General features: G+C 48.1%; 1 protein-coding gene across 2 annotated transcripts in view; it reads right to left on the reverse strand.

Moving 5' to 3' along the window:
* ABTB3 (ankyrin repeat and BTB domain containing 3) overlaps positions 1-26700 on the reverse strand; it is a 301083-nt gene that overhangs the window by 131533 nt on the left and 142850 nt on the right. The window contains exon 1 of one of the 2 annotated variants that reach the window (XM_063075204.1): positions 12548-12592. The exons of the other annotated variant lie outside the window; for it this stretch is intronic. Coding sequence (XP_062931274.1) covers positions 12548-12584 — 37 coding nt within the window. The 5' untranslated portion in view covers positions 12585-12592. Of the gene's footprint in view, positions 1-12547; positions 12593-26700 lie in introns of those variants that run through there. 2 annotated transcript variants of the gene reach the window in all.

A 26700-nucleotide genomic window follows, 5' to 3' on the forward strand; every position in this document is an offset into this window, starting at 1 on the left:
TTTCACAATCCATCCAAAATACAAAGATTACTAAATTGGCCCATTAGGCCAAATTCAGCAGCTGATTACAGAGCAAAATAAACCACAAGAGGACTCTAAATTCTCGTTTGTTGTTGCTGTTAAAAGGTACTGCACTTCCAACAAGGCTGTGGGCCCTTGGGGCAGTGAGCACACAGTCCTGCTGGGCCGGAGGGTCCCTACCTGGCTGACCATTGGGATAAGGATGCTTCTGGGGAGATGCTTCTTTCTAGCACCTGTTCTGGGAGTTATAGTAAAGAATACCTGAAGTAGCCCACATATAACTCAGTGTTTCTCAGCTCTTTAATATTATTGCCCCCTCCCCTGCCTTTGTGGACATTTTCTTCCACACCCCTCCACCCCGCTGAACAAACCATGTCTTTTATTTTCTGAATTCTGATGCTTTGACCTCTGAGGCCTGGCTGACCCTGGAGGGACAAGTAAACAACTTGCCAATGAGCACACTTTTCAAATGCAAACTAGCTAATCCAGAGTCCACACCCAACCGCCTTCATCACTGGGCTCTCACACTCCAAGCCACTATCCACCTGTCCTCATCTCCCCAGGGCCAGGCACCGCACATGTAGGGACAGCCCCAGAGCCTCAGAGACTGCTGAAATTATTCAAATTAGCCAATCCTAACCCTGCGTACTACCCTGCCTTGCCCAATTCTTCCCACAGAAACCTCAATAAAGGCTCTTGCCCACGGTTCCCCACTGCCTGCGGACTGACCCTGGTGGCTTCCCCGCGCCCTCTCCCTCACCATAGTGTGGTGTGCCCCTTCTTTTGGGAACTCTGAGTAACAAGCTATCTTTTCAATGGCAATCATCCCCTGATTTGCTGGCCTTACCGTACTTCAAATTTTCTCTTAATAAACTATTTTAAAACACTCGGCCCCATGAAATTTTGATACCATAAATATACTGTGTATATGTTTATGTACTGTGGTCCTTTTGAGGGTCACAAATACTTATGTTATTTTTGTGCCCTAATAATTAATTTTTATCCCCATGGTGCAACATTGTCCCCATTGAGAACGCATGAGAATAACATAGGGAGTTTTAAAAACTACCAACACCCAGTGCCCACCCCAGACCAATGAAACCAGAATCTCTGTGGGCATCGTCCAGGCACTGGTATTTTTCCAGCGTTCTCCATGATAATTCTAATGTGCACCCAGGTTGAGAAGTTCTGAATTAACCTGAATCACAGTTGCTACCGCACACTCCCCACCGAGGCTGGGCCCCACATATCACATCCACATCTACAGACCAGCAGAACCATGAGAAAACATCAAGTGATTCAGGCTCCATGGTGCTTCTGCACTTCTGGAAGCTTTATCCCACTTGATCCTGGGAGTTTGATACTTAAGTACAGACAAGTGTCTGGACATGTAGTGGGTTGAGTGGTGGTCCCCAAGAGAAATGTCCATGTCCTAATCCCTAGAACCTGCAAATGTGACCTTATTTGAGAAAAGGGACTTTGTAGATGTAATTAAAGATCACAAGATGAGAACATCCTGGACTTTAGGTGGGCCCTTAATCTAATGACGCATGTCTTTAGAGACAGGCCGAGGGTGACTTGAGACACACAGATACACAGAGGAGAAGGGCACGTGAAGACAGAGACTGGAGTGACGTGTCTACAAGCCGAGAACACCAAAGATTGTCAGCAGCCACCATGAGTCAGATTCCCTCAGAGTCCCAGAAGGAACCAACCCTGCCAACACCTTTATTTCAGTCTTCTGACCTCAAGAACTGTGAGAGAATAAACTTCGGTTGTTTTAAGCCAGCCTGTTTGTGGTCGTTTGTTATGGCAGCTCTAGAACTCACTGATTTCTCTGTGATTTTCAGTGCCTCTTACTGCCTAGAGCAAAGCTTTGAGCCCAGGACCCTCCATCTCCCACTTCAACAGCCTTCACTGGCTCCCCATAGCCCAGAGGACAAGACCAGAACTTCTTAACCAGGGTTTCAAGGGCCTCTGTGAACTTCACCCAAGCTAGCTGTCCAAGTGAGTTTCATACCACACTCAAACTGACGAGGTACTTGCTTTCCTTGATGTGACTTCCCACCTCCACGCCCCTGCCCTCACGGTTCCTCCCACCCTTCCCTTCGTTTTCTGCAGGGAGCAATTCTGCCTGCTCTTGTAGGTACAACTCGAATGCCACTTCCTTTGGGAAGCTGCCCCAGATTTTCCCAAATGGCTGGGACCTCTCCCCCGTCTCCCACAGCAGGTGTCTTAGAAATTTCCAAACCCATCCAGTGTTGTGGCAAGATCACAATAACGCTGATGAAAAACCGTATTTATATGGCACTTACTATGATCCAAACACTATTCTGAACACTTTACATGTATTAATTATCCTAATCTTTACAATAACCCTCTGCCGTTGGTATTACTAATGTTATCATTGTACTGATGATGAAACTGAGGCACAGAAAGCTTAGGTTACTTTCCTGAGGTCACACAGCTGGTAATAGGCAGAGCTGGGACCTGAAGTTAGCCTGTCTGGCTTCAGAGTTTGTGCTGCTTAGAGAGAAAGGCCGGGGCCAAGTCAGGAAAGAACTCATAAGACACGTTAAAAAGTTTGGATTTTGTTCTAAGATCAACGAGGAGCCACTTAAAGGTTCCTACTGGGGCAGAGAAATGATCTGGGCACAGCGTGAACGAGGCTGGGCTGCAGTCATTGGGTAAGAGAAGATGGTAGCTGGGGCCAGGGGAGAGAAGTGGCCAGGTGGAAACGGAGCTTCTCAGAGCAGAGTCTGCTCATTGTCTACATCAGAAACACACCTGGGAGCTTGTGGGGAAAAAAAAAGATTCTCAGGTGTAGCCAGGATGGAGAACCTCTGGTTGACACAGTCCTGTGGTCTGTAGAAGGCAAAGGTGGGAGGGTAACCAGCTCAGAGCCTGTAGTGACTCGTCCAAGGCCACACAGCTGATACATGTGGGAGCTGGGACTCGAACTGACTTTGTATCCCAGGTTAGGCACTGCACTAAGAATTCACCGGAAGTCATAGGTAGTGGAGGGAAAGCTCAGGAGAGAATTCGACCACAGCAGCCTATCTGAAGGAATCACATCTTAGTTGCCTGGAACCCCCCCCACACCCACCCCCAAGATGACATGGTTAAAAGTGGGTGAAGGAAGCCTGGAGGTGGGCGTGAGGAAGTGCCACCCAGGCCACCAAGAGGTGACGGGAAACGGGAGGTCAGGATGCTGGGGGTTGCTGGTGTTCTTCTGAAATGAACAGCACTTGTCTTTCTAGAAGTCCAGACATCTCATTTCACTTGAAAATCTAGGATCTGTTTTCAGTCAGGACACCTTCCTCAGCCTTTGCCTTTTTCCCCTTTGGGTAAATTCCAGAATTTAATGCAGAAATAAAGAGAAGACCAAAGAAGGCCATTTTTCATAACTTTTTTTCTTCTCTCCCTGCCTCTGGATCATCGTCTCTGGCATTTCATGTTCAGAAATGCTCTGGGTGTTCCCTGCTCTCAGCCCACTTAGGAGGTGACTTCGTGGGCAGGTGCTGCCCTCCCCACTTTCTGTCCAGGCCCGACTTCTGCTTCCAAGAAGGGCCTCAGACTCAAGGCCCTCCTGACACAGAGGGAAAGATTGGGGCTCACAGGGCAGGGCTAGGCTCCGTATTCCGGCACGTGGAGGAGGGAAAACTACTCCTCCCAGTCATTTTCAGGTAACTCCTCAGGTCAGAGAGCTGAGTGGAAGGAGCCACTTTCAGGAGAAGGATGTGCCCATCGTCTCAGGGAAGGAGATGGGCAGCAAATGGCTTCTCTGGGGATTCTGAGAATCAGAGCATTGATTTTCTAACACCAAAAAGCTGTCCCTCCTGGGAATGTGAGAAATGCCTTGTCATTCATCATTCAACAAAAGATTCACTGAAAACCTTCTTTGCACCAGCTTCTGTGCAGGGGATACAGATGATGATGATGATGATGATGATGATGATAATGGTGGTAGTGGCAGACAGTGGTGACGGTGATGGTGATGATCATGGTAGTGACAGTGATGATGATGATGATTAGGTCAGTGGTGGTAGTGGTGATGGTGATGGTAATGATGGCGGTGATAATGATGGTGGTGGTGATGATGGTGGTGATGACAATGAAGGTGATGATGATAATGATGAGGATGGTGGTGGTGATGATGGTAATGGTGGTGGTGATGATAATGGTGATAATGATGATGGTGATGGTGATGTTGGTGATGATGATGTTGGTGATGATGATGGTGATGATGGTGGTGATGATGGTGGTGATGATGGTGGTGATGGTGGTGATGATGATGGTGATGATGGTGGTGATGATGGTGGTGATGATGGTGGTGATGGTGGTGATGATGGTGGTGATGATAATGGTGATGATGATGGTGATGGTGATGTTGGTGATGATGATGTTGGTGATGATGATGGTGATGATGATGGTGATGATGGTGGTGATGATGTTGGTGATGATGATGGTGATGATGGTGGTGATGATGGTGGTGATGATGGTGGTGATGGTGGTGATGATGGTGGTGATGATAATGGTGATAATGATGATGGTGATGGTGATGTTGGTGATGGTGATGTTGGTGATGATGATGGTGATGATGATGGTGATGATGGTGGTGATGATGGTGGTCATGATGGTGGTGATGATGGTGGTGATGATGGTGATGATGGTGGTGATGATGGTGGTGATGGTGGTGATGGTGGTGATGATGGTGGTGATGATGGTGGTCGTGATGGTGGTGATGATGGTGGTCATGATGGTGGTGATGATGGTGGTCATGATGGTGGTGATGATGGTGGTCGTGATGGTGGTGATGATGGTGGTCGTGATGGTGGTCATGATGGTGGTAGTGATGGTGGTGATGATGATGAAGGTGATGATGATAATTATGGTGATGATGGTGGTGGTGATGATGGTGATGTTAGTGATGATGATGATGATGGTGATTATGGTGGTGATGATGATGATGATGGTGATGTTGGTGATGGTGATGGTGATGATGATGGTGGTAGTACTATGTGATGATGGGACCTAACACCCACTATGTGCCAGGCACTCTTCTAAGTACTTGCCATATACTTGTGTGTTTTATGTCTGCGGGTGGTGGGCACAAATAATTTGCTGAACTAACAAATTAATGAAGAAAGAATGCCTTAGTTCCTACTATCCTAAACTCACACCTAGGGGCAGGGGTAGGTGGAGCAGAATGAAGAGAAGATGGAAGAGGAGAAATGGAAATAATAACAATAATTATGACAATAAGACAGAGCAGTGGTTAGGTGCATGGGCTCTAGAGCCAGGCTGCCCTGATTACTTATTAACCCTGCAGCCAAATGAATTCACCTCTCTATGCCTCCGTTTCCTGATCTGTAAAGTGAGGATAATAATCATAGCATTTAGCTCATGGGGTTGGTGTGAGGATTACACAGTTGGTATGTATCCATATCTGACTAATGCCTGGCACAAGCAGATGCTCAATAACCCCTGCCTCCTGTTGTTATAAGGTGCTTAGCAGAATGTGTCTAAGCCACTCGCAGGCAGACTTGGTTCCTGACATGGCTTCTCCACTAGACCAGCTCTCGGCATCTTATTGGTTGTCTCTGCTGCCTCCATTTTTGCTGCCATCCTGGGCACCAAACTACCACTTCTGATTAAGACTGATTTCCTCTTTTGCATCCTTGTCTTTCCCCAAGCCTCTCCCACAGAGACAATTCCAGGGAAGACTGAATCAAACAGGCAACATTGGAGCTGAGTCCATAGGAATGTGCACTTTCTAAAAGGGGCATTAATTACAAAGGCGGAAGGAGCCAGTGTGGATGGAGGGAGAAAGTGGGGCAGTGGGGTGCACCCCTGGTGGAAGTGCCGGGCGCAGGCTATGCCTGGGGACAGGCAGGAGCCATGGGGGCAGCAGACAGAACAAGAACATGGAAAACCTTGACCACCTTAACATTTTAGAAGCTTAATGGGGAGCCATTAAAGGTTGGAAAGCTTTATAAACCCATAACCGTTGTGCTGGAGGGTGGTGTGTATCCTTGTAGTGGTATTAGTACCAGCACAATCGGTAGTTGTACTAATAATGGCACTAAAAGTCATGGGGTAATTATAGTAGAAAAAGCAACAGCAACAGCATTGTGGGGGCTAAAGCAACATCATCATCATCGTCGTCATCATCCTTGTGCTTACAGTTAACTTTTATTTAGTACTCACTACATGCCATTCTAAATACTTCAGGATCTTACCTTACTTAATCCTCACAATAAATCCTGTGATGCAGCTACTATAATTACCCCCATTTTACAGATTAGCAAACAAAGGCAGGGAAGATTGATGTGACCTGGCAAAGCTGCGCTGGAACCCAGAGACCAGGACCTGGGTGCTTATAAGAGAGTATGTTAGGCACAGTGAGAAGCTTCCCTGACTTACCCAGGGGGAAATCCACATCAGGAACTGACACCCCCCTGAGGCAGTACCAGCTATAGACAGGAAGGGCTTCCCCAAGGTTTGGGGAATACTCATGGAGGGGAGCCACTGAGAGGTGATCTTGGGGCCTGGCTGTGATTTAGAGGTGGGTGTGGAGGGGGCAGCCAGTCCTAGCCTCTTTGATGCCCCTCTGGCCCCATCAGGATGGGGTCCTAGCATGGCTTTGGCTGGTTCTAGTTATCTTCAAGCCAGGGCCTCTGAGCAGCACACAGGGGCAGCCAGGAGCCCCCTCTGCAGCCTCCCTCCAGGTGGGCTGCCTGCCTGGCCATCACCCTCAGGGCACGGGGGTCAGGCTGGTCCCTGAGCCCTACTGCTGCCTGCCTCGATCTGTTCTCTGTGGCTGAGCCAGTGCAGATGATCCTGGCTTCCCCCACAGGCTGGACGCTGGCCAAATGGTCTGGCAAGAGCAATGGCTGAGGCAAAATGTAATGACCCCAACTGCAATTTGGCTCTGCTGACTGCAAAACATGGCACATCTCCTTTCTACTCCCCCTTCCTAGCCACCAAGGGAGAGCGGGCTGTGTTCCTCAGGACAGCTGGTGGTGTGGACGAGTCTCAGTCTGCAAGTGCCCCTGAAATAGGACCTGGGGATCCTGGCCGCCCCCGTCTTCCCCTGGTTCCTGAGAAGTGACAGCCAAGCCTGTTCCCTCTCTCTGCATTTCCCTGGCTCTGTTAGTGACAGTTCGCCTGTGTCCCCCTGAGTCCCCTGGCAGGAGATGAAACTTAAAAGGCCTGTTTTGCAGACTCTAGGGGGACTGTGATGCCATCTTTCTGTGCTTTGATTAAGAATGCTCCTCGGGGCCCTGCTGCAGGAGAGGGTGAGCTCCCCCAATGGTGCCTGATCCAGGAAAGGGAGTGGGGACGGCTACAGAGCAGAGGCGCTCGGCAGGAAGTGGAGCACCACCTGGGGACAGCTGCGCAAGCCCAGGGGAGGTGGCGGGGGCAGGAGGAAGGCCTGTTGGGAGTAATTTGGCATTGTAAGGCAGTGGGGAGAGGCGCAGGCTCTGAAAGCTTGCAGGAGAAAAACATTAGAGCAGGATGCCGGTTTGCTCGAGCCTCTGGTGGACACTCCAGTGACCTGTTGGCTTTTGCCACCTGTGAGGCCGAGTCTTATAGCTGGGGCTCCCTGGTCACCACCAGCCCAGACTTGGAGAAGCCTTCTGCCCTGGGCCATGTGCAAAACACCCTGGCTTTTGGTCAGCCAGCTGAGGGGCCCCCTCTGGTTTCAGATCAACTCCCACTTCCTTCTTCCTGCCCTCCAAGACCCCTCACCAGCAGACTCAGCTCAGTACCCCCCAGGACAGTCCTGATTTCTCTGTCCCAGCCCCCTTTATGGTGGGAGGGTGGAGGGGCTCTGCAGGACTCATTTTGTAGGCTCAGATCCCAGGCTGCCTACTGCTTACTTGAGAATCCCACAGCGCTTCTCAGATCTCCTTTGCTTTCAACCAAGACCCCGGATTCAATGCTTAAGTGAATCCCACACTGTTCATGGGCTTGGAGCCGAATAGAGTTGGGCTCTTACCAACTTATTTCCTATGCAGATTTGGGCAAGTCACTTGACCCTTCTGAGCCTCAATTCCTATGTTTGTAAAGTGGGGATCATAATATCTCCCTTTGTAGGGCTGTTGTGAGGTGTAAGAAAGTAATATACGATATTAGTTTCCTAGGGCTGTCCTAACAAAGTACCACAAAAGTAGTGGCTTAAACAGATCTTTATTATCTCTTAATTCTGGAAGCTAGACATCCAAGATCAAGGTGTTGGCAGAGGTGGTTCCTTCTAAAAGCTGTGAGAGAGAACCTGTTCCGTGCCTTTTTTTTCTGGGATCCTTGGCACTCCTTGGTATGTAGAAGCCTCACCCCAGTCTCTGCTTCCATCACTGCATGGCCTGTTCCCCATGTGCATGTCTGTGTCCAAATTTCTCTTTTTATAAGTACATCGTTCTAGGGCCCACCCTACTCCAGGATAACCTCATCTTAACTAATTACATACATCTGCAATAAACCTATTTTCAAATAAGGTTTCATTCTGAGGTACTGGGGGTTAGGACTTCAACATATGAATTTTGGTGGGGACGCATTCAAACCATCACACCTATGTAAAGGTACCAGGCATAGGATGGCTTCTCAAGAAACACCAGTCCCCTTTCCTTCCCATGAAAGAGGAGCTGGCCTTATAGACTGAGAGAAGTTTCTGGCACCCTGGGCAGGCTCTGTCAATGCACGTGAGCTCTGCTTGCTGGGAAAACACTCCCTGCAAGTGCTGTCAGAGGGTCCGCCTTTGTGTCGGGCCTGGCTTTCCCAAAAGGGATGCCTGCCACAGAGAACACCTCCACGTTCCACATCAGGCTGTCCTCTGCTGTTCTCCGGCCTGTGACAGTGAGAGGATGGGCCAGGGTTTGTCAGGGAGAGGCCAGCCCTCTCGTGGTCCTTCTTAACCAGGCTTCCCTGTGAGGACCCTGAGAGGGGAGGCCCCAGGAGCTAACTCAGTCCCCAGTGGCTCCTCGGGGCTGTAGCTCGGCTTTCTCTCCTCTATTTTCTAGTATGGAGGAAACTCCTTTTCCCTGTGGCTTGGCCCTGGGGAAGCTTAGCTCAGCCCTGGAGGTTAATGTGTTTTCTGTTTGTCTAATGTCATTCTGATCCCAACAGCAGCACCCTGAAAACAATACCTACTAGACACTGACACTGGATGGCACTTATTAGCCCAAAGTTCTTCCCCACACCTCCAGCTCTTTCTGCATCTGCAGCCATAGGCACACTGTCTCTGGGGAAGGCGAGTGGCTGCCCAGGGGCACAAAGCTAATAAATAGGCAGAGAAGTCAGCACAACCAGCATTCTTCCCTGTGGCTGTCTCCCAAATGTGCGAGCTTTACCTGCTACACTGTTTTCTCTGGCTGTGTGAAGTGTGGTTGGTTTGGCTCCCTCTGGAAGGGCCAGGCAGGTCTCCCCGTGGGCCCTTAACTCACTGTGTCGGGGAGACAGAGTGTCTGCAACAGGGCATGAAGAGCTGGCAGCGAGATGGGGGCAGAGGAGGCAGAAGGGGAAGGGGTGGGGGCTCGGCCATGCTCTAGGATTGTGGAAAGGGTGCCCGTGCCACCAGCTCTATGAGAGGCTCTTGAGATCATTGGGAAAGGTGCTGGCTCCAGAGCCTGGAAGAGCCAAGTGCGCATCCTTCCATTTTCTCTGCCTTCCCAAAGGATCTGCAGCAAGGAACTTCCATCTCTCATCCTCAGCTTCCCCATCCATAAAGTGGAGAGGGGAACAGCGCATACCGCAGAGGAATGTGGCAATTCCCTGGTAGGCAGCAGCATCCCCATTCTTCAGATGAAAAAATGGTGTGTGGTCAATAAATGGTCATTATTAGGAGATGTCAGTCAGTGGAGGTGATCCCAAAACATAACAAGAAAAGGGGGGCGCTGGGAGGGGAATCTTCCCACTCTCAAATTCTAAATTCTCATCCACGTTCATTAGGCTTTAGAAATGTCATTTTATAAGATCTCCTCAGAGAATCGCTCCGTTTTATAACCCTCTCCCCAAAGCACCTGGACCCCAACAGGTTAGCACCACGGCACAACCCAGTTCTTGGATGAACATGTTATTAACCCCTCCATCCCTCCATTTGGACTGTCCTGTGAGGGCCAGGACTGTGTTTCATTCCACCTTGCATGACAGTTCTTAGTGTGAAGCCTGGAACAAAGGGAATGTCTGGCTGATGTCTGTTGAATGGACAAATGAATGAGTGGGTGAGTGAATGAATAAATGCATTTAAAAGGAAACTACATACTTCTGGTGCCATGTTCCCACCTGTTTATTAACCGTGTGAGCAGACCTGAAGAAAAGAGTGTCAACACTGGGTGTGTGGGGCTGCAATCACAGCAACAGGACAGCAAGGCTAAGGAGCTATTTGCTTGGCCCATGAATGACTGAATGAGTGAATGCATGAAATAGGCTTGGACAGCTGGTCTTCTCCTTGTCTTTGGTCTTGGAGGTAGGCTGTTTACCCGGCCTCAGAGGCCCACCTCCTCAGATATGCAGTCATTATTGTGCACACGGTGTCTTCTGGGAAGGTGTGGCCCAGCGCGGCTTTGCAGTCAGGCAATCTGAGTCCCAATCCCAGCTCTGCCTCTCACAAGCTGCGTGGTCCTGGACAGTGACTCAGCTTCTCTGAACTTCTTTCCTCGTGTACAGAAGGGGCTATCAATAGCTCAGGGTGGTTGTGAAGACTGAATTAAGTGAGGCAATCACTTAAAAGCTCTGGTCCCGGTCCTGGAAACACTGCACGTGCCTAACACACACCAGCACCCTTGCTCTCCTGATCCTCAGCAGTAGGTGGAGAAGCAAGTTACTTTGCCCCACTGTGCCTCGGTTTCTCTTCCTGTGGTGCAGGGTCAATAGTACCTGCCCAGCCTCCCTCACAGTACTGTTGTAAAGAGGTGAAGAAAATGAAAGTGCTTTATAACTTTGAATGCACCAATGGTAAAGGATTGTTTTTATTCTGTAGTCAACTCCCATGGGCATTTGTTCTAATTTGATGCATCGAGAGAGCTTCCTGGGGTGGCTTCCTCCCGGTAAATATCCACATCCCTCACTCTCTACCACTGTCGTTTCTGATCCTACAGACTATGAGGTCCAGAGGCAGTACGATGTCACCATCTGTGCCAATTCCTCCAGTCCGGATGAGATAATGTTCTTATCAAAGTGGGTAGAAGATGCCCTGTCCAACTGATGACAGTGAAGTTATTAACCAGGACGGATTGTCATCATCCACCACTTGCCTATGATATGTGCCCTCTCAGGAGTACTGACTGTCCCTAGGGATTAAGAACACGCACAAGTGCAAACCCATGGTCTCTTTAAGCAGCCCCACTTTCAGGAAATATACCTAGGAAGGCAGAGGAACTAAAGAACAGCTGCCCACACATGCATTTGAACTTGAGGGTTACTCTCTCAGTCAGGTCAAGGCACCTGGAACAGGATGTGATTAAACAGTCTATGGACACAGGTACACCTATGAGTGGATCTCACTTTTAGAATGCCCTATTATTCCTTAATTATTACATAAAAGTATAATTTTTGTCTAACTGTATTTTAAATGCTTCAGGGTACCTCCCTATGGAAAAGAGCTATGCAATGCATCTTTAAAAATGCTTTAAGGTTCATTTAGGAGAAATGGCATGGCTTATTGAATTATCCCGTTTGTTGGGGACGTTCAGGTTGCTTCCATTTGGGGGTCATTACAAAAGAGATCTGAGGTTCACGAATATCAATACACACATGGCTTCTGTGAATTGTGTATTATTCTGAGGAAAGATCCCTGAAAGCTGACGCACCGGATCAGAGTAAGGATGACCTTTTAATGGCTTTTTACATGTACTGCTATGTTAGTTTTCTAAAGGTTGTGCTCCAGCTCATGTACCTAAGAGCCAGTTTCACCACACCTTTACCAGCATCACTTATTATCAATATAAATGTATTTATTTCACAGGACTGCCAGAAACTTAAGCCAAGTAATATATCATGAATAGAATTATTAAAAAGAGAGCTTTTTTTTTTATTTCTTCCTGGAAATCATGGTCATCTTTGATTCTTCTTTCTCATACTCAAGTTTTAATCATTTACCAAATCCTATGGTTTCTTCTTTCATAGGTTCTCTTTATACTTTTTCCATTCCTGTAAGTTGATCTTTATTCAGGCCCTTTATCTCTTGCACACACTGCTCTGACTAGATCTCCAATGGCCTCCCTCAAATTTCTCTCTCCTCTGGGTTATCCTGCCTAATTCCCTCTTAAAAAGAAAGTTTTGGATGATTGGTGATGGTTGCACAACCATGTAAATGTGCCAAATGCCACTAAAACGTACACTTCAAAATGATTAAAATGATAAGTTTTATGTTATATATATTTTACCACAATTTAAAAAGAGTTTCGATTGCTTCCCTGCCCAGAAATCTTCAACGGCCCCCTGTGCCTATCAGACAAAAATTAAAACCGTTTAGCTTTGGCTTGTAAGGCTTTACACATTCGTAACAACATTAATCGTAACTTACACTGAGCCGAGGACTGGGTTAAGCAGTTAATAGGCATTGTCTTGGTCGGCCCTCACCCCGTTCCTACGAAGTAGAAATTATTATCATTCCCATGTCAAGATAAAGAAATCAAGACACAAAAAATCACCTTTACTGGGGTATCATGCATATACAGCAAAACATCCAAGTATACCACTTGTTGAGTTTCCACAAACGGACAACCTGTGTATCTAAGACCCCAGTCAAGTCTTAGAACACTTCCCCAAGCACAGACACTGAGGTTGCCACCAAAGGGTAGACAGCTAGCAATGGGAATGGTTGAGAAGTGAGCCCAGGTTTGACTGACTCCAGAACCCAAACTCTTAACCACGCCGTCCCCTGAATCTCCCACCCGCCTCCCAGTTGTACCTTGACTTGGTAGCTTGACTTGGTAGCTTGGCTTGACTTGGTAGCTTGGCTTTAATCTTATCTCCTCCAGAAGTCTTTCTGACCCTGGTGGCCCTGACCCAGCAATCCTGAGAATAGACCCCTTTCCCCTGAATGCCCATCACCCTTGGATGCTGCTCAAATACTCATTTGGTGTTGATCAAATACCATTTACATTTTAGTAATTTTTTTCATTGTTCTTTCCTTCTAAAGGACCAGATGACTGCCCCCCCCCCGACCCCACTCCTCCCCGAAGGTCTTGCAGTGACCATTTGTGGTTTTGTGAGTTGAGGTCTTTGACAAGAAATGGGTTTCCTCAAAGATCAACCCCACTGGAATGAAAGGTGGTAAAACTACATTTGCTGAAATATTTCTGGTGCTAGCAGAATTTATGCTTACTTATCCTTAAGTGCAACAGGGAGGTCTTTGAAAAGGCAGCCAAGTCACATTAAACACCAGTGAATGTAGCAGGTAACATCCTTTACTTCCCGAAGGAACCCTTCCCAGCCAAGGTAAACAGACCCTGGCACAGAGGTTTGGCTGCCCTTTTCCTAACGGGAGTCCAGAAAGCAGAGGCCTCTTGTCTCAGTAGCCAACACCGTGCAGGAAAGACAAGTCAAAAGAACTAGAGCTCCAAGCCTGCACACTCAGCAAGAAGGAAGAGCACAGGCGAGCCAAAAAAGGAGGGCTTCTGAGCCCAGCTACACTGGGGATCCGGTGATAAACGGGATGATCTCCCTGGTCTCTAGGAGGTCATGGTCGAGAAAGTGGCCCCACCTTGGCCTTTAGCCACCGAGCATCTGCTGTGTGCCAGGCACCAGGGTGTGGGTGAGGAGTAGCACTCTGCCCTCTAGGAAAAACTGGTAAGAGACAGACACAAATCATCTTATTATAACACAGTGGAATTTGCGTGGTGTAGTCCATGCTTCCCATTGTAAAATGGGAATAATGACAGCACCTACAGCAAAGGGGTGAATGGACTGGCCTCCAGAGCCAGAATACCTGGGTTCAAACCTCAGCCCACCTACTTACCAGCTGTGTGATTGCAAGGAAGTTACTTAACCTCTCTGTGCCTTGGTCTCCTCATCGATAAAATGGTGATAATAAAAGTATTATCTAAGCAACCTACCGCTTAGGTTACTATGAAGGTGACATTAACTAATCTGTATGACATGCTTAAAACAGTGTCTGGCATACGGTGTTCTACAAATATCAGTGATTATTTCCTATTCAAAGCCTCTTGAGGGGCCAGAGGAGGATGTGGTTTGCTTTATCTTGGGCTCAGATGGCTCCAGAAGGTCTCTCAGTAGAGGGAATACTCTAGTTAGGCCTTGTAGGATGCAGAGGAGTTTGCTAGATAGAACTTGTGTAGGTGTGTGTGTGCGTGTGTGTGTGTGTGTGTGTGTGTGTGTGTGTGTGTGTGTGTGTGAAAGAGAGAGAGAGAGGAACAGAGAGACAGAGAGAGAACAGGGATTAGCCAACTTTTTCTATAAAGGCTCAGAGAGTAAATATTTTCAGCTTTGTGGCCATATAATCCCTGAGGCAACTACTCACTTCTGCTGTTTAGTGGGTGTGGCTGAGTTTCAATAAAACTTTATTTACAAACTATAGGCCCTCAGGCTGTAATTTGCTAACCTTTGAGTTAGGGGGTTAGGGGGACACAAATACAGATTTACCACAGTACTAGGTCTGGCCACACCCTTCAAGATTAATAGTGCTTCTGGCAGAACTGATCCTCAGTCCTGGCTCTTCCACAGCAGTTATAAGTATGTCTTTTTAAATGTGCAAAACCAGCCAGAGGGAATTTTAATGCACAGATGATTACCCGTGTGATATATGTGGGGGGTGGGGGGAGGGAGGGAGAGAGAGTACAAGACATCCCAACGTTCTCCGTTCCTGATTCACATTCCTGGGAGTTATGGAGTTTCAAAAAGGAAAGAGATGGCTTTGGATGGCATATAGGCCACGTCTTCCAGACACTCCTCCATACACGCCCCCTTGCTGAGGAAGGCAGGATGTTGGCTCTTGGTAACCTCTGCTGAGATTCCCCCTTCATGCCCCAGCCTGTTCGTGGGACCCCACACAGGTTTCTACATTGAAAGGCTGGTCTTGGTGTATTAATATCTCCAATTGCCAGCCACAGGGCCACTCACTGTGTCCCCTGTCACCACAATTTGGTAGAATTTTCAAATGTCATCCATGAAGTCTGGATGGGATTTACAAGTGTGGAGTAGTAGAAAGAAAATGGGCTTTGGAGCCAGAGAGCCCAGGTTCAAATTCCAGCTCTTGCCATTCACTAGCTGAGTGACCTGGGGCTCCTCTCTGAGCCTCAGTTTCCTACCTGTAAAATGGGTTGTGAGAATTTAATGAGATAATGGATACCGAATAACAATGTCAGGCACATTACTGAGAATCCAAGAATCTTGCTTATGTTTATGCTATCTGTATAACCCTCCCAAAGAGTTTTCTTGCTTCAGTCTCAGATCTCTCTGCCCTCCACAGTGCATGTATTTTGTTAGGAGGAACTTGGAATCAGTAAAATCCTTGCCACCTCAGCCTGCCTCAGAGAAACATTTAATAAAGTAGATACATAAAGTCATTTCTTCAGATTACCATACAGACATCGTTTCTTTCACTGAAATAATTTTGACCATAGTTTTGTGCATTTTGGAAACATTACTTTCCAAAGAGAAAGTTATGTTGTGTGTCAAGAGAATATGGGGGAAAAAAAAGAAGTAAGAAAACAAAGATCTCATTTATTGCCCTACAGGTAATAATCCCTCTTGGGCTGTTAGCGTGGTTGATTTATTTGCAAGGTTGGGTTATTCATTTCAGAAGGTCAAGCACTCTGCTATTTTCACTGCTTAAACATATAAAAACATATATGGAGAAACACGCAGACAAACAGACCCAGAGTCACAAAGAGAGTGTCCCTCACAAGAAGGAAAGGGCCAAGAACCAGAAGAAGAAGGCCTTGAAGAGTGTCCACACTAAGTGGTACCTGTGCCACGTTCATCCACAACCCAGACCGCCCAGGACATGCCAGGAACAAGGGAAGGACTAGGGGATCTTGAGGCGCAGACAGGGGTTCTCCCCCCGTAGCCAGGGACTACGATGGCAACATTCACTGGTTAACCATTTCCCCACCAGTTTTTCAAGATCTTGAAAAACTGAGGAAACAGTGTGATGGAGAGAAAGAGGAAACAGATTTGGAGCCAGAGGGGCTAGGGTTTGAGTCCTGCTTTGTCACATGCTCATCTTGTGAGCTTTGGCCCATTATTTATCCCTATGATCCTCAGTTTCCTCATCTGTAAAATGGGTATAATATAAGCTACCAGCCTAGGGTTCTTACATGCACTAAAGGAGAGAACAAGTGTGAAGGTCTTTTTCCTCCTACAGCCTTCTCCATCTTGGTGGACACTTACTGGACATAGTCACTTAACGTCTAATGGGCATTTCAGACATTACGATCCCACACTGACCTGCTGACCTATGCCCTGCCCCAACCTGCTCGTCCAGCATCTTCTCCATCTCAGTAAACTTTCACTTCATCCTTCAGGTTTTTGGCCTGAGACAAAAACCCTGGAGTCAGGCTTGACTCCTTGGTTCTCTTACATTCCACATCTACCCTGTCAGCAAATCCTGTTGCTTCTTTCTTCAGAGTAAGCCCAGAACCTGACTGCTTCTCAATACCCCCAGAGCTACCACCCGGTCCTGCCACCTTGTCTGTGACCAGGACTCCTGCTGCAGCCTTGTAGGTGGTCTCCCCGCCTCTGTCCTTACCCCACCTTCACCAGGGTTCATTCTCAACACAGCAGCCAGAGTGATTATGTCAAAAAATAAGTCATATCAGGTCCCTCCTCTGCTCAAAACCCTCCAGTGGCCCCCACCCCACTGGGGCAAAGGCTGAAGTCCTTACAATGCCTGTGGGGCACCCACTCATCCCCGGGGCTCACATCCTCTCTCCCTCCAGGCTCTCTCAGCCCTGGGCACCCTGGCCTCTTCGCTGTTCTTTGAACTCCCACCTCAACTCACCCTCATGCTGTTACACCGACTCATCCCTCTGCCTGCAGCCATTTCCCCGGACATCACACGGCTCACTCCCTCACCTCCCTTGGATGGCAAATGCCACCTTCCCAGAGGCTTTTGAATCCCCTGTTTGAAGTTGCACCTTCTGCCCCTGGCTCTCCCGGGCTCCCAACTTCTTTGCTTTTCTCCACTGAGCTTCTCGGAGCTGACATACTGTATACTTGACTTATTGTGTGTTCACGGTCAGCTCCACGAAGGCAAGGGTGTTTGTCCCTGTGCTTCCTTCTCTGTCTCTAGCACCTAGGATAGTGTGTGGCACAGAGTGGCCATTCAGTGGTCACCCACCAAAGGACTTACAGGTATTCCTCTACCAGGCAGAGGCACAGCTGATACCCATGGTTTGGATGAATTAAAAGGCAACAGCCTGGACCATCTAACCAATGCTGTCTCCTCTACGTGTGGAAGGAGCTTCGGGCAAGCACTGGAGAGTCAGAACAATCAAGATCATTCCACCTCTAGCTGGTGCCAGTCAGGCAGCTGTGAGCGGCCTGCTGGGGAAGGAGAGGGGGCTGCAGGGAGAATGGGTGGGGGCTGGCACCCGGCAGGGTGCCTGGGAGTGGGCAGGGAATGTCTGCAATGCAGGAGGGTCTGACGACCCCAGTCTCCAGGAAAGAGCAGGGGCCAACATTTCCTACGGATGAAATGGGATGAAAATAAGCATCAATGTGAACTCTGAAGGGAGCCAGGAAGAGATGCTGCAGGAAGGGGATCACGGGCAGACTAGAGTAGGCACAGGATTCATATTCATTAAAAAGAAAGCAAAAGGCAGGAAGGGAGGGAAGGAGGCAATAAATGAATAAGTCATTTCCTGGCTCCTGGATCTGCACCCTTCTCGTCCTCTGTCTGCCTGAGTCACTGTCCAAATCAAAGTCAAGCTCTTACCCCGGGGCCAAGTATCAACACCATGGTTGGAAATTTTGGAGACTGCAGCTCTCCTTAGGAGGCCCATGGCAGAGCAGAAAGGGCAGGCCAGAGCTTAGGACACCTGAGCTGAGGGTCTGGTCAGCCACTCACCGGCCATGGGTGGTAGCCATGTGTCATTTTGGCCCACTTGGTGTCCACTCCCCCTTCTGGTAGAAACACCCCCAAATTTCCTCTGGAGGACCATCGCTCTCCACTCCCTGTGCAGGCATTGTGGACTCTCCTGTCTGCTCTGGGCTGGTCATTCCAAGCATCTCTCCTCTTAAACAACAAGGCTTAGATCAGGAGTGGACATGTTCCCTAGTTCAGAGCCACTAAGGTGCACTCTCAGGGACCACTAAGAGAGAGGCACTTTATTTCCCCCTCAACTGAAGCTGTGAAGATAAAGTCTGATAGTCCAGCAATCATCTTGCTTCAACACAGCTCAGAATGCCAAAGGGAAAAGCAGAGGTAAGAGGTGGCCAGAGGCAGGACCCAATGACATCGACAGAGTCCCTGGATCCAGTTTTGTCTGAAGCTGGATCCCTAGATGTTTCAGTTACTGAATGAAGAAGACACTTGGCTTAATCCAGCTGGAGTAGAATTTTCTGCCACTTGCCGAATAGTCCTCATGAATACACAACCACAGACTTAGGCCAGTCGCTTAACCTCCCTGGGCTTCAATTTCTCTAAATATGGAGGCAGGGGGACTCGATGACCTCCCAGGTCCCTCCAGCTCTGTGCTGTGGGTCTGTGCAGAGGGCCACAACCAGCAGCCAAAGTCCTGAATTGCAGTTAATGAGGGGGAAATGCAACTTGGTTCCCAGAAGAAACTAGGCCTAGTGGGCCCCTGGGCAGGGCCTCCAAGGTCAGGCCTGAATCCTACATCCAAGACTAAGGGTTAATGGAAATCAAAAAGGCTTCCAGGTCCCTGCTCACCATACATAGGCCTGTCACTCCATAGGAGGCTGATGAGCCCTCAGCCTCTTCTGGAAGCTTGGCACTGGATGGCAGGAGCCCAATGGTTTGTGTGCATGCTTGCAGGACACATACACACACAATTACACACCCCCCGTTCTGTCTACAATATCAAGGAGTCCTCAGACCCCATGGAACTAGAGACATGATGCTTCAGAGTTCAAGGAGCTTAGCACTTTCAGACCTTCTAATAGGTTCAGCTATATCTTTGCCTGATACAGAAGAATGAATACTGAATTTAGAGTCAGAAGACCTGGCTGGAGTCTGGGCCCTACTACTTTCTAGCTGTGTGACATTGGATGAGTCATCTCACTTCACCAAGTCTCAGTTCTGGAAAACAGGGAATACCTCATTGGTTTAGGGCTGCGAGGAAATTCAGCATCACTAAATCCAGTGATCTCCCAGCGTCCAGTCTCTCCACCTCCCATTCCACCCGACATTCCTCTGCCAGGCTGATCTTCTCAGAGCACAGCTGTGGGCATGTTCTCCTCTGCTCAAAAGCATTCTATGGCTCTCTATTTCCTACAGTTTAACTTTTTTTTTGGCATTCAATGCTCTCCATAATCGGGTGCTATTTTGGTCTCCCACCGGCCTATATTCTAGTTAAAGATAACTACTTCTGTGCTTACCTGTTCTCTGGGGGTTTTTACCTTTATATCTCTGTTCATGCTATTCCCTCTACCTGGAATGCCTTTCCCATCCTCCCTTCTATCCATCCTTTCTAAGGCCTGGCTCAAAGACCACCTCCTTTGGTGGTCCCTACCTCAGATCCCCATAGTGCCTGGCATCGTATGCTCTGTCTGAGTCCCACAGCAGTTCCTTACCAAAGGACCTCCCTGTGTGTATGGTTGGGGACATGGGATCTGAGGTTGACAATCCAGGATCAAATCCTGCATATCATTTGCTTTCCGTTTGCCTCCAGGCCTTCTTCTCCTCAGCTGAAGAATAGAACTAATAATAGTGCCTACTTCAAAGAATCATTGCATGCATTAAGCTGTGGGTCAGGAATTGAGCCACGCTATGGGATCTCGTGGAGGCTATGTATGTCCAGTGCTTACCACAGTGCCTGGCACAGAGAAGGTGCTCAGTAAATTTCAGACTGTCATCGCCAGCACTATTAGACCCTGAGGAGAGATTAGGAAAAAAGCTGATCCCACAGAGCTAAGGTGAAATGATAATGACCAATTAAAGGACACAGGCCGATTTCTAATTCCACAGTGACCTCTGGAGAAGGAGGAAGTTAGGAATAAGATCAGCAAATATCCAGTGCTTAGTATGTGGCAGGCACTGTCCTGAGCATTTTATATGAATTAACTCTCTACTTGTCACAGCAGTCCTAGAAAGTGGAGACCATTAGCTTTCTTTTACAGATGTGGACACTGAGACACAGAGAGGGTGGATAACTCGCCCGGGATCACACAGCTGAGCTAAGATTCAGTCCCAAGCTCCTCTATAATGTACTGAAGACTTTTGTGGCTTAAAAGGCTGTATCTGTGATGTCTCTTAGGATAGAGACCCCAAGAAGCTCTTCGAGGGCACCCTTGATCAGAAGACAGTGGCAAGGCCGTGGGGAATCTTTATGGGGTGCCTATATAAAAAGTGCCTTTGTGCGGGGCTGTCTGCACCCTCCCATGTTTAGTCTGAGCTCCGTCCACAATCACCTGGGATTGGCTATTGCTCTGCAGGGCTGGAAAACATCTGGAGCCCAGATGTGTCAACCATTCCCTGCACAAAGTAAATGTACATGCAATTTTCAAAACACGTTGATCCTCAAAGCATTGTAAAATACTTTGTGGGAAGGAAGGAGAAGAAGCGGGAGGCACAGTGTTAGAAAGAACATCTCTGGGAAGAATCTCAAACAAACCGTTTCCCTTGTTAGTGCCACCATTCTGGAGGTTCAGAGAGCTCAAGGGTTGCTCCTGGTTCAGTGTGCATTGGGCCAAACCTCAAAGCTGGCTGGGCCTGAGGGCCCTTCTGAGGGGTCAGAGGCTGAGAAGGTGGGAATGCTTCTCACTCAGGACAAGGAAACAACTCCTGGCTTCTAGGTGATGGTGAGACCAGGGTCCTCTCTCCAAGACGCGAGATGAGAGGGTTCCAAGCCCCCTTTACCCCAAATATACTAGGTACATATTAAAATGTGGGGGAGGGGGTGAGATTGGACGATCACCTGAGATCCAGTCCTTCCTGACTTTAAGACACTGCCTCCTCATTCAAACTCTTCAAATGATGGAAAAGGCAAAAACCTTCAGCAGTTGTCCACTATGACTATCTTAGTGCACCTGGATTAATTAGTTCTTTTCTTTCATCAGTTGTTCATTTGCTTATAAAACTTCTATTCAAACCACATCCCAGCCCATTCATTCAACAAACACCTATCGTGAGCATCTACTGTGTGCTGGATGCCAAACTAGGCATGGAAAGCACAGCAGTACACTAGACCCCTGGGGTCCCTGCCTTCATGGGCCTGGCCATCTGGCCTGCTTTGATGGGCTCCTGGCTATATACCTTCCAACCCTCTCTATCCAACAGTCAGAGCTTCTGAAATGAAACAAATCATGTCTCCTTAAGTGAAATGTATGACATAATTAAACACCGGGTTTTAAATAACTGCGTATGGTTTCAGCCCTGGGACAAGAATTCCTGTGCTAAACCAAGCAGCGTAACTTAATTGTAGAAGTGGCAGAGTTGGGCATCTGGGCCATGACATGTCACTCTGAACTGCGCTTTGAGGAAGGCCTGCACTAGGGTTACCGCAGTGAACAGTGCTATTCAATGCAATGTGGGGTTTTCTGGAGAGAATTTTCTAGGGCGACTGTTCTTCACCACCTTGGGTCCTCTCCACAGAAGGCTCAAGGTCCCTTCAGGACTCAGTATCACCCACAGTATCAACAAGTTTGTTTGAGGACCCCTGGGACAGTGAACTGACCAGGTTTCTCTTTTCATAATGCCCTCCTGGAAGCTCAGAGCCCAGTTCCTAGCTCACAAGAGCAAGCACATATACAGAATGCTATAGCATCCATTTTTAAATTCATCTCATTTCTGGCTTCTTTTTGTGCTGTCACCCTTGTTTTTCTTTTATCTCTGTCATTGAGTTCATATTTAGTTTATCTTGCCATATTTTATATAACCTTGTAAGCAACTTTTAATCCTTTTTGAAACATGGTGGTGCATAAAATGGAATGCAATGGGATAGAATAAAATAGAATACAATACGATAAAATAAGTTTTGAGCCTGAAATTCTAAAGAATTCCAGGTGTACCCATATCTGGGATGACATATCTGAAGCATTCACACTAAAGTACACACAAAGAGTATCTTGACAACATTCTAGCATCTTCTTTCCAAATGCCCATCAACATCGATATATTAATATTCTCATCTCAACTGATGCCTGCTAACACACATGACACTCCTACCTTGAGAAAAGATAGCTTTCGTTGCCATTTTTACAGTATTAAGAGGTAGTCAGCTTTTTGTCCCCTTGTTTCTCACAGTGATGTCTCTTGACATAACCATTGAACTCTGTATCTCGGACACATGCTAAAGGCAAGAGCCAGAGAAAGGCCACAGACCCTGTTGACCTTACTTTGGTCCGAGGTGAGAGATGGAAGTGGCCTTCTGCAATCTTTCAAGGCATGAGCACCAGTGCCTACATTTTTAAGTAGAAAGGTCTAGTATATTCAAAGGGCACAGACCCTACTTAAACATCTCTGAGAAGCCAGCACAGAGCACTGTCGTGCCTACGGATTTGGAAGTCCTGTGATTTCCTCCAAAAGCTGGACCCCCAACTAGAAAACGGAGCTGCTCTTCATTACTCGAGTTTACAAATATTTATTGAGCACCTACTGCATGAACACCCTATTAGGCACAAGCATATAGACATGAAATGAATAAGGAGTGTGCATGTGTGTTTATGCAGGCACAAGTAAGCAGGTTGGCACACAAGCAAATCCACGCACACATACTTCATGCATTCCCTCACACACACATATTCCCTGCCTTCTGGAAGTTCACGGCCCAGTTGGGGGTGGGGGTGGGGACAGACACTTGCCTGCAATCCTGGCTCCCTACAGTCCACTAATTTTTAGAGAGACTCTAGAATGTAGCTCAGGCACCACCTCCTCCAGGAAGCCTGCCCCCGATCACCTCCACTCTTCTCCTGCTCCCCCTCCCTGCAGGATCAGGTGTCACATAGGTCCAGTGACAGTATTATGCTATAGAATACACCTGACACTCAAGTTGTGCTTAATAAATATCTGCCGAACGAAAGAGTGAACAAGTGATGAGTGAATAAACGAATGAGTAAATGATGTTGTCATTTTTCTCCAGTGAAACTGAACCAGAACTATTGTTTGAGTAGTTACCGTGAGCCAGGCATGGTGTTAAGTGCTTTTTCACACAGTATCTTATTTAATTCTTACAAGAGTCTTACAAAGTAGAACCATAAGGATCTTCATTTTGTCTGACATGTCTAGGTTTCACCTCCAGGCAAAGGAGAAGCTGGGACTGAACCCAGGTCTCCTGATACTTGAAGGTGAAGATGAGGGATCAGATGATTCGATGATTTCCAAGGTGCTCACCTACAGCTTTGGCAACTTTAGAGTCCATGATTTTTCAGGAAACTAAAGTCTCCGATCACAATTTAGAAGGAGGGGGTGAGGTGGTGGATCCTCAGCTTGCCAGCTCCCAGATCAAACATGACATCTCACTGTCCCCCAGGAGGGGCAGGCAATGGGCTGGACAGCCCAAGCACAGTATGCACACATACTTCATGCATTCCCTCACACACACATATTCCCTGCCTTCTGGAAGTTCACGGCCCAGTTGGGGGTGGGGGTGGGGACAGATACTTGACAGCAGGAGGGCCCAGCCAGCCAGCCCCCTCTGCCCTACCTCTAGCCCCTCAGGGCCCCTTCTTTTGCTTCCCAGCTACTGACCGCAGTGGTGCTTTGATGCTGCAAAATAAGCAAATCAGGGCCCATCTGCTGCAGGAATGTTTGCATCTTGCTCCATCCTGTGGAAATGCGACCCATCCCTTTAATCCCCACTCACCAAGAACCAACATCTCAGATGCCAACACAACGGGCTCTGAGGGCCAGGGGAGATGTGAAGATGTTCTATGGCCAGGCTAGGCGGTCCTGTCACATAGCATTTTGCAACCTTCAGCTGGTGTGACATGCTCTGTTGTCAGAAATTCACCCACAGTGGTCAGGAGCACCCAGGGGAAGGCCAGAGGACAAATGGGCCCAAAGGAAAGAACCTGGACTTTGGTGTCAGAAGCCGTGGGTGTAGGACCCAGCTTTACCACTGATCTCTTTGTGCCTCAGTTTCCTCCTTCTGAAAATGAAGATAACCATAGCATCTGCATAGGTTTGCTGTAAAGAGGAAATGAAGTAAGCCATGTAAAGTTCCTATCACAGGGATTGGCACAGAGAAGCTATGGATTTGCCCTAGCTCCCTTGCTTCTGAGGGGCTCTAGTGCCTAAAGGGTCTGGGTTGACTTAATTCTATAGGGATCGTTCTGTGAGCTGTGTAAAGAAAGACAGAGGGCATAAGACTAGAGATGGGGCCACCAGGCAGGAGCTGGCACAACAGGCCCTGGGCAATGGAAATGCTTCCTTGGGTTCTGTCCCTGTCTGCTCTGAGTACCTAACTGGTCAGCTGAGCTCTGCTCAGCATCTTATGCCCATTGTATGCTTTGATAACTATGACAACTTGATGCTCTAGGCCTTATTATTCTCACCCTATAAGTGAGGAAACTAAGCACGAAAAAGTCAAGGTCAAGTCAGACTTCCATCTTGAACCCATTAGTACACAGAGACTTCTCCTGACTTTGGGCCCTGGGAGATACTGTCCTTTAAAAGGTACCAGAGGGAAGTCAAAGTGAAGTAGTGTTATTTAAAAGCAGCTGAGGAAGCTGAGCTGGAATGAAAGTTCACTGGTGAGTCGAGTTAATGCTGCAGCCAGATAGAGTGCATGGGAAAAAATCAGCCTGCGAATGAAGGGCACACTCAGTGCTGGAGAGCTGGAGAAGCCGGGAGGAAATGCAGGGAGCAGACTCAGGAGAGCTGAGCCCCTTTTTGATGAGGCCTAGGGTGGGCTGAAGGGACTGGTCCCTTAAAACAGTAGTTACTAGACCTGGCTGGGTGTCAGAATCCCTACTGGGGCCCGTACTACACTGCTCCTCCAGCCCCAGCCCTGGAGAATTTGATTCAGGGGGACGGGTAGACCAGATGTCAGTGTTAAACTCACCTCCAGGGGACATCACTGACCTGGGGGGCTGGGCACCAAGAACTGCACTAAAGGTTGTAAAAGGTGGTAACAAGTGATGGTTCTTCAATGTATGTTACTTGTCCTTCCAGAATCAGGGGCATCCTAATCTCTAACCTTTCCGGATTTCTCTCCAACGCCCTGCTTCCCCTCTGGGGCCAACTACTCGTCTTCCCAACATCCCTGGTCCAACTACAGGTCCAGCCTCTTTTCCCCAGGGCTGAGCCCTTTCTGAAGAGCACAGGTTCTGATTTCTTCGTCTTTGCTCAAGCATCCCTGCTTCTCACACCTTTTAATCATTTGGAAAGAGCCTGCTGTTCGGAGCAGCACTCTCTTAAATGTGTTGATATCTTGTTATACATCTTCCACGCTGCTCCGTCCCAGGGGTCTGACTTGGGGTCACATCCTCATTAGAGAAACAGTGAGCCGAGGTGGCTCTCAGTGGCAGTGGACGGCTGGGAGCCCTGCACAGGGTTTGGCTCAGAATCTGTGCTGGATAAATGTGGGCCGACGCTGGACTCAGTCATTCCACTCCCAGGTATATACCCAACAGGAGTGCACACAGTCACCAAAAATGTGTTCTAGAGTGTTCACAGCACTGCCGTGCACAGCAGCCCCAAACCTGAAACAACCTAATCCCCGTCCACAGTAGAATGGATAAACCAAAGTGTGGTTTCTTCACTTAATGCAATAAAATACAACCACACACACAACACGGTTGAATCCAACGAAGATAATGTTGAGCAAAAGAAGCCAGACACAAAAGAATACATACTGTGAGTCCATTTCTGGGAAATGCAAAAACAGATGAAACTGATCTGTGCTGTAGGAGTCAGGATAGCATTACCTATGGGGAGGGGCAGTGACTGAAAAGACCTGGGGGTGGGCCATGCTCTGATTCTTGATCTGGGGGCAGGTTACAGAGGTGCATTAGGTGGTAAAAAGGCACCAGTTGTACACTTTTGGCATATGCACTCTCTATGCATATTACATGCAATTAAAAGCAAATCTTACCCCAGAGAGGTTCAGGAATAAAAAGAGCAGAAAGGTACAAAGGGTCCCAAAAGTTGCCATGTGGACCTCTCCGTCCTCATTTGGCTACTGGCTTGCTGTGACCTTACCTGTTCCCTGGGTCTCTGGGGCCTCAGTGTCATCCTTCCTCTACAGAGTGAGGGCATTAGAATGGGATGGTCTCTGTTGTTCGGTGGGGACTGCTTCTGACGATGGTGCTAAGGTACCTCAAAATGCCAAAGTTACACCCCAGATATCTCCAATTTCCTCTAATAACCCCACCGAACTCCCCTGGAGTCAGCTAAACCCTATGGGACCCTCAATCCTCAAATCTGTCATTATGTCTTGTTCTCATCAGCCTGTGAGCTCCTCTGGTGACCATTCATCTTTGCACCATGAAAGCTGGCCCTGTTTTTTACCCTGAGAATAGGACAGGTTAACATCAGTTGAACTGCACAGCTGATGTCTCCACTTGGTGCAGCAATGATAATAGTAACAG

Source organism: Cynocephalus volans, chromosome 12, assembly GCF_027409185.1.
Source record: "Cynocephalus volans isolate mCynVol1 chromosome 12, mCynVol1.pri, whole genome shotgun sequence".
NCBI lineage: Eukaryota > Metazoa > Chordata > Mammalia > Dermoptera > Cynocephalidae > Cynocephalus > Cynocephalus volans.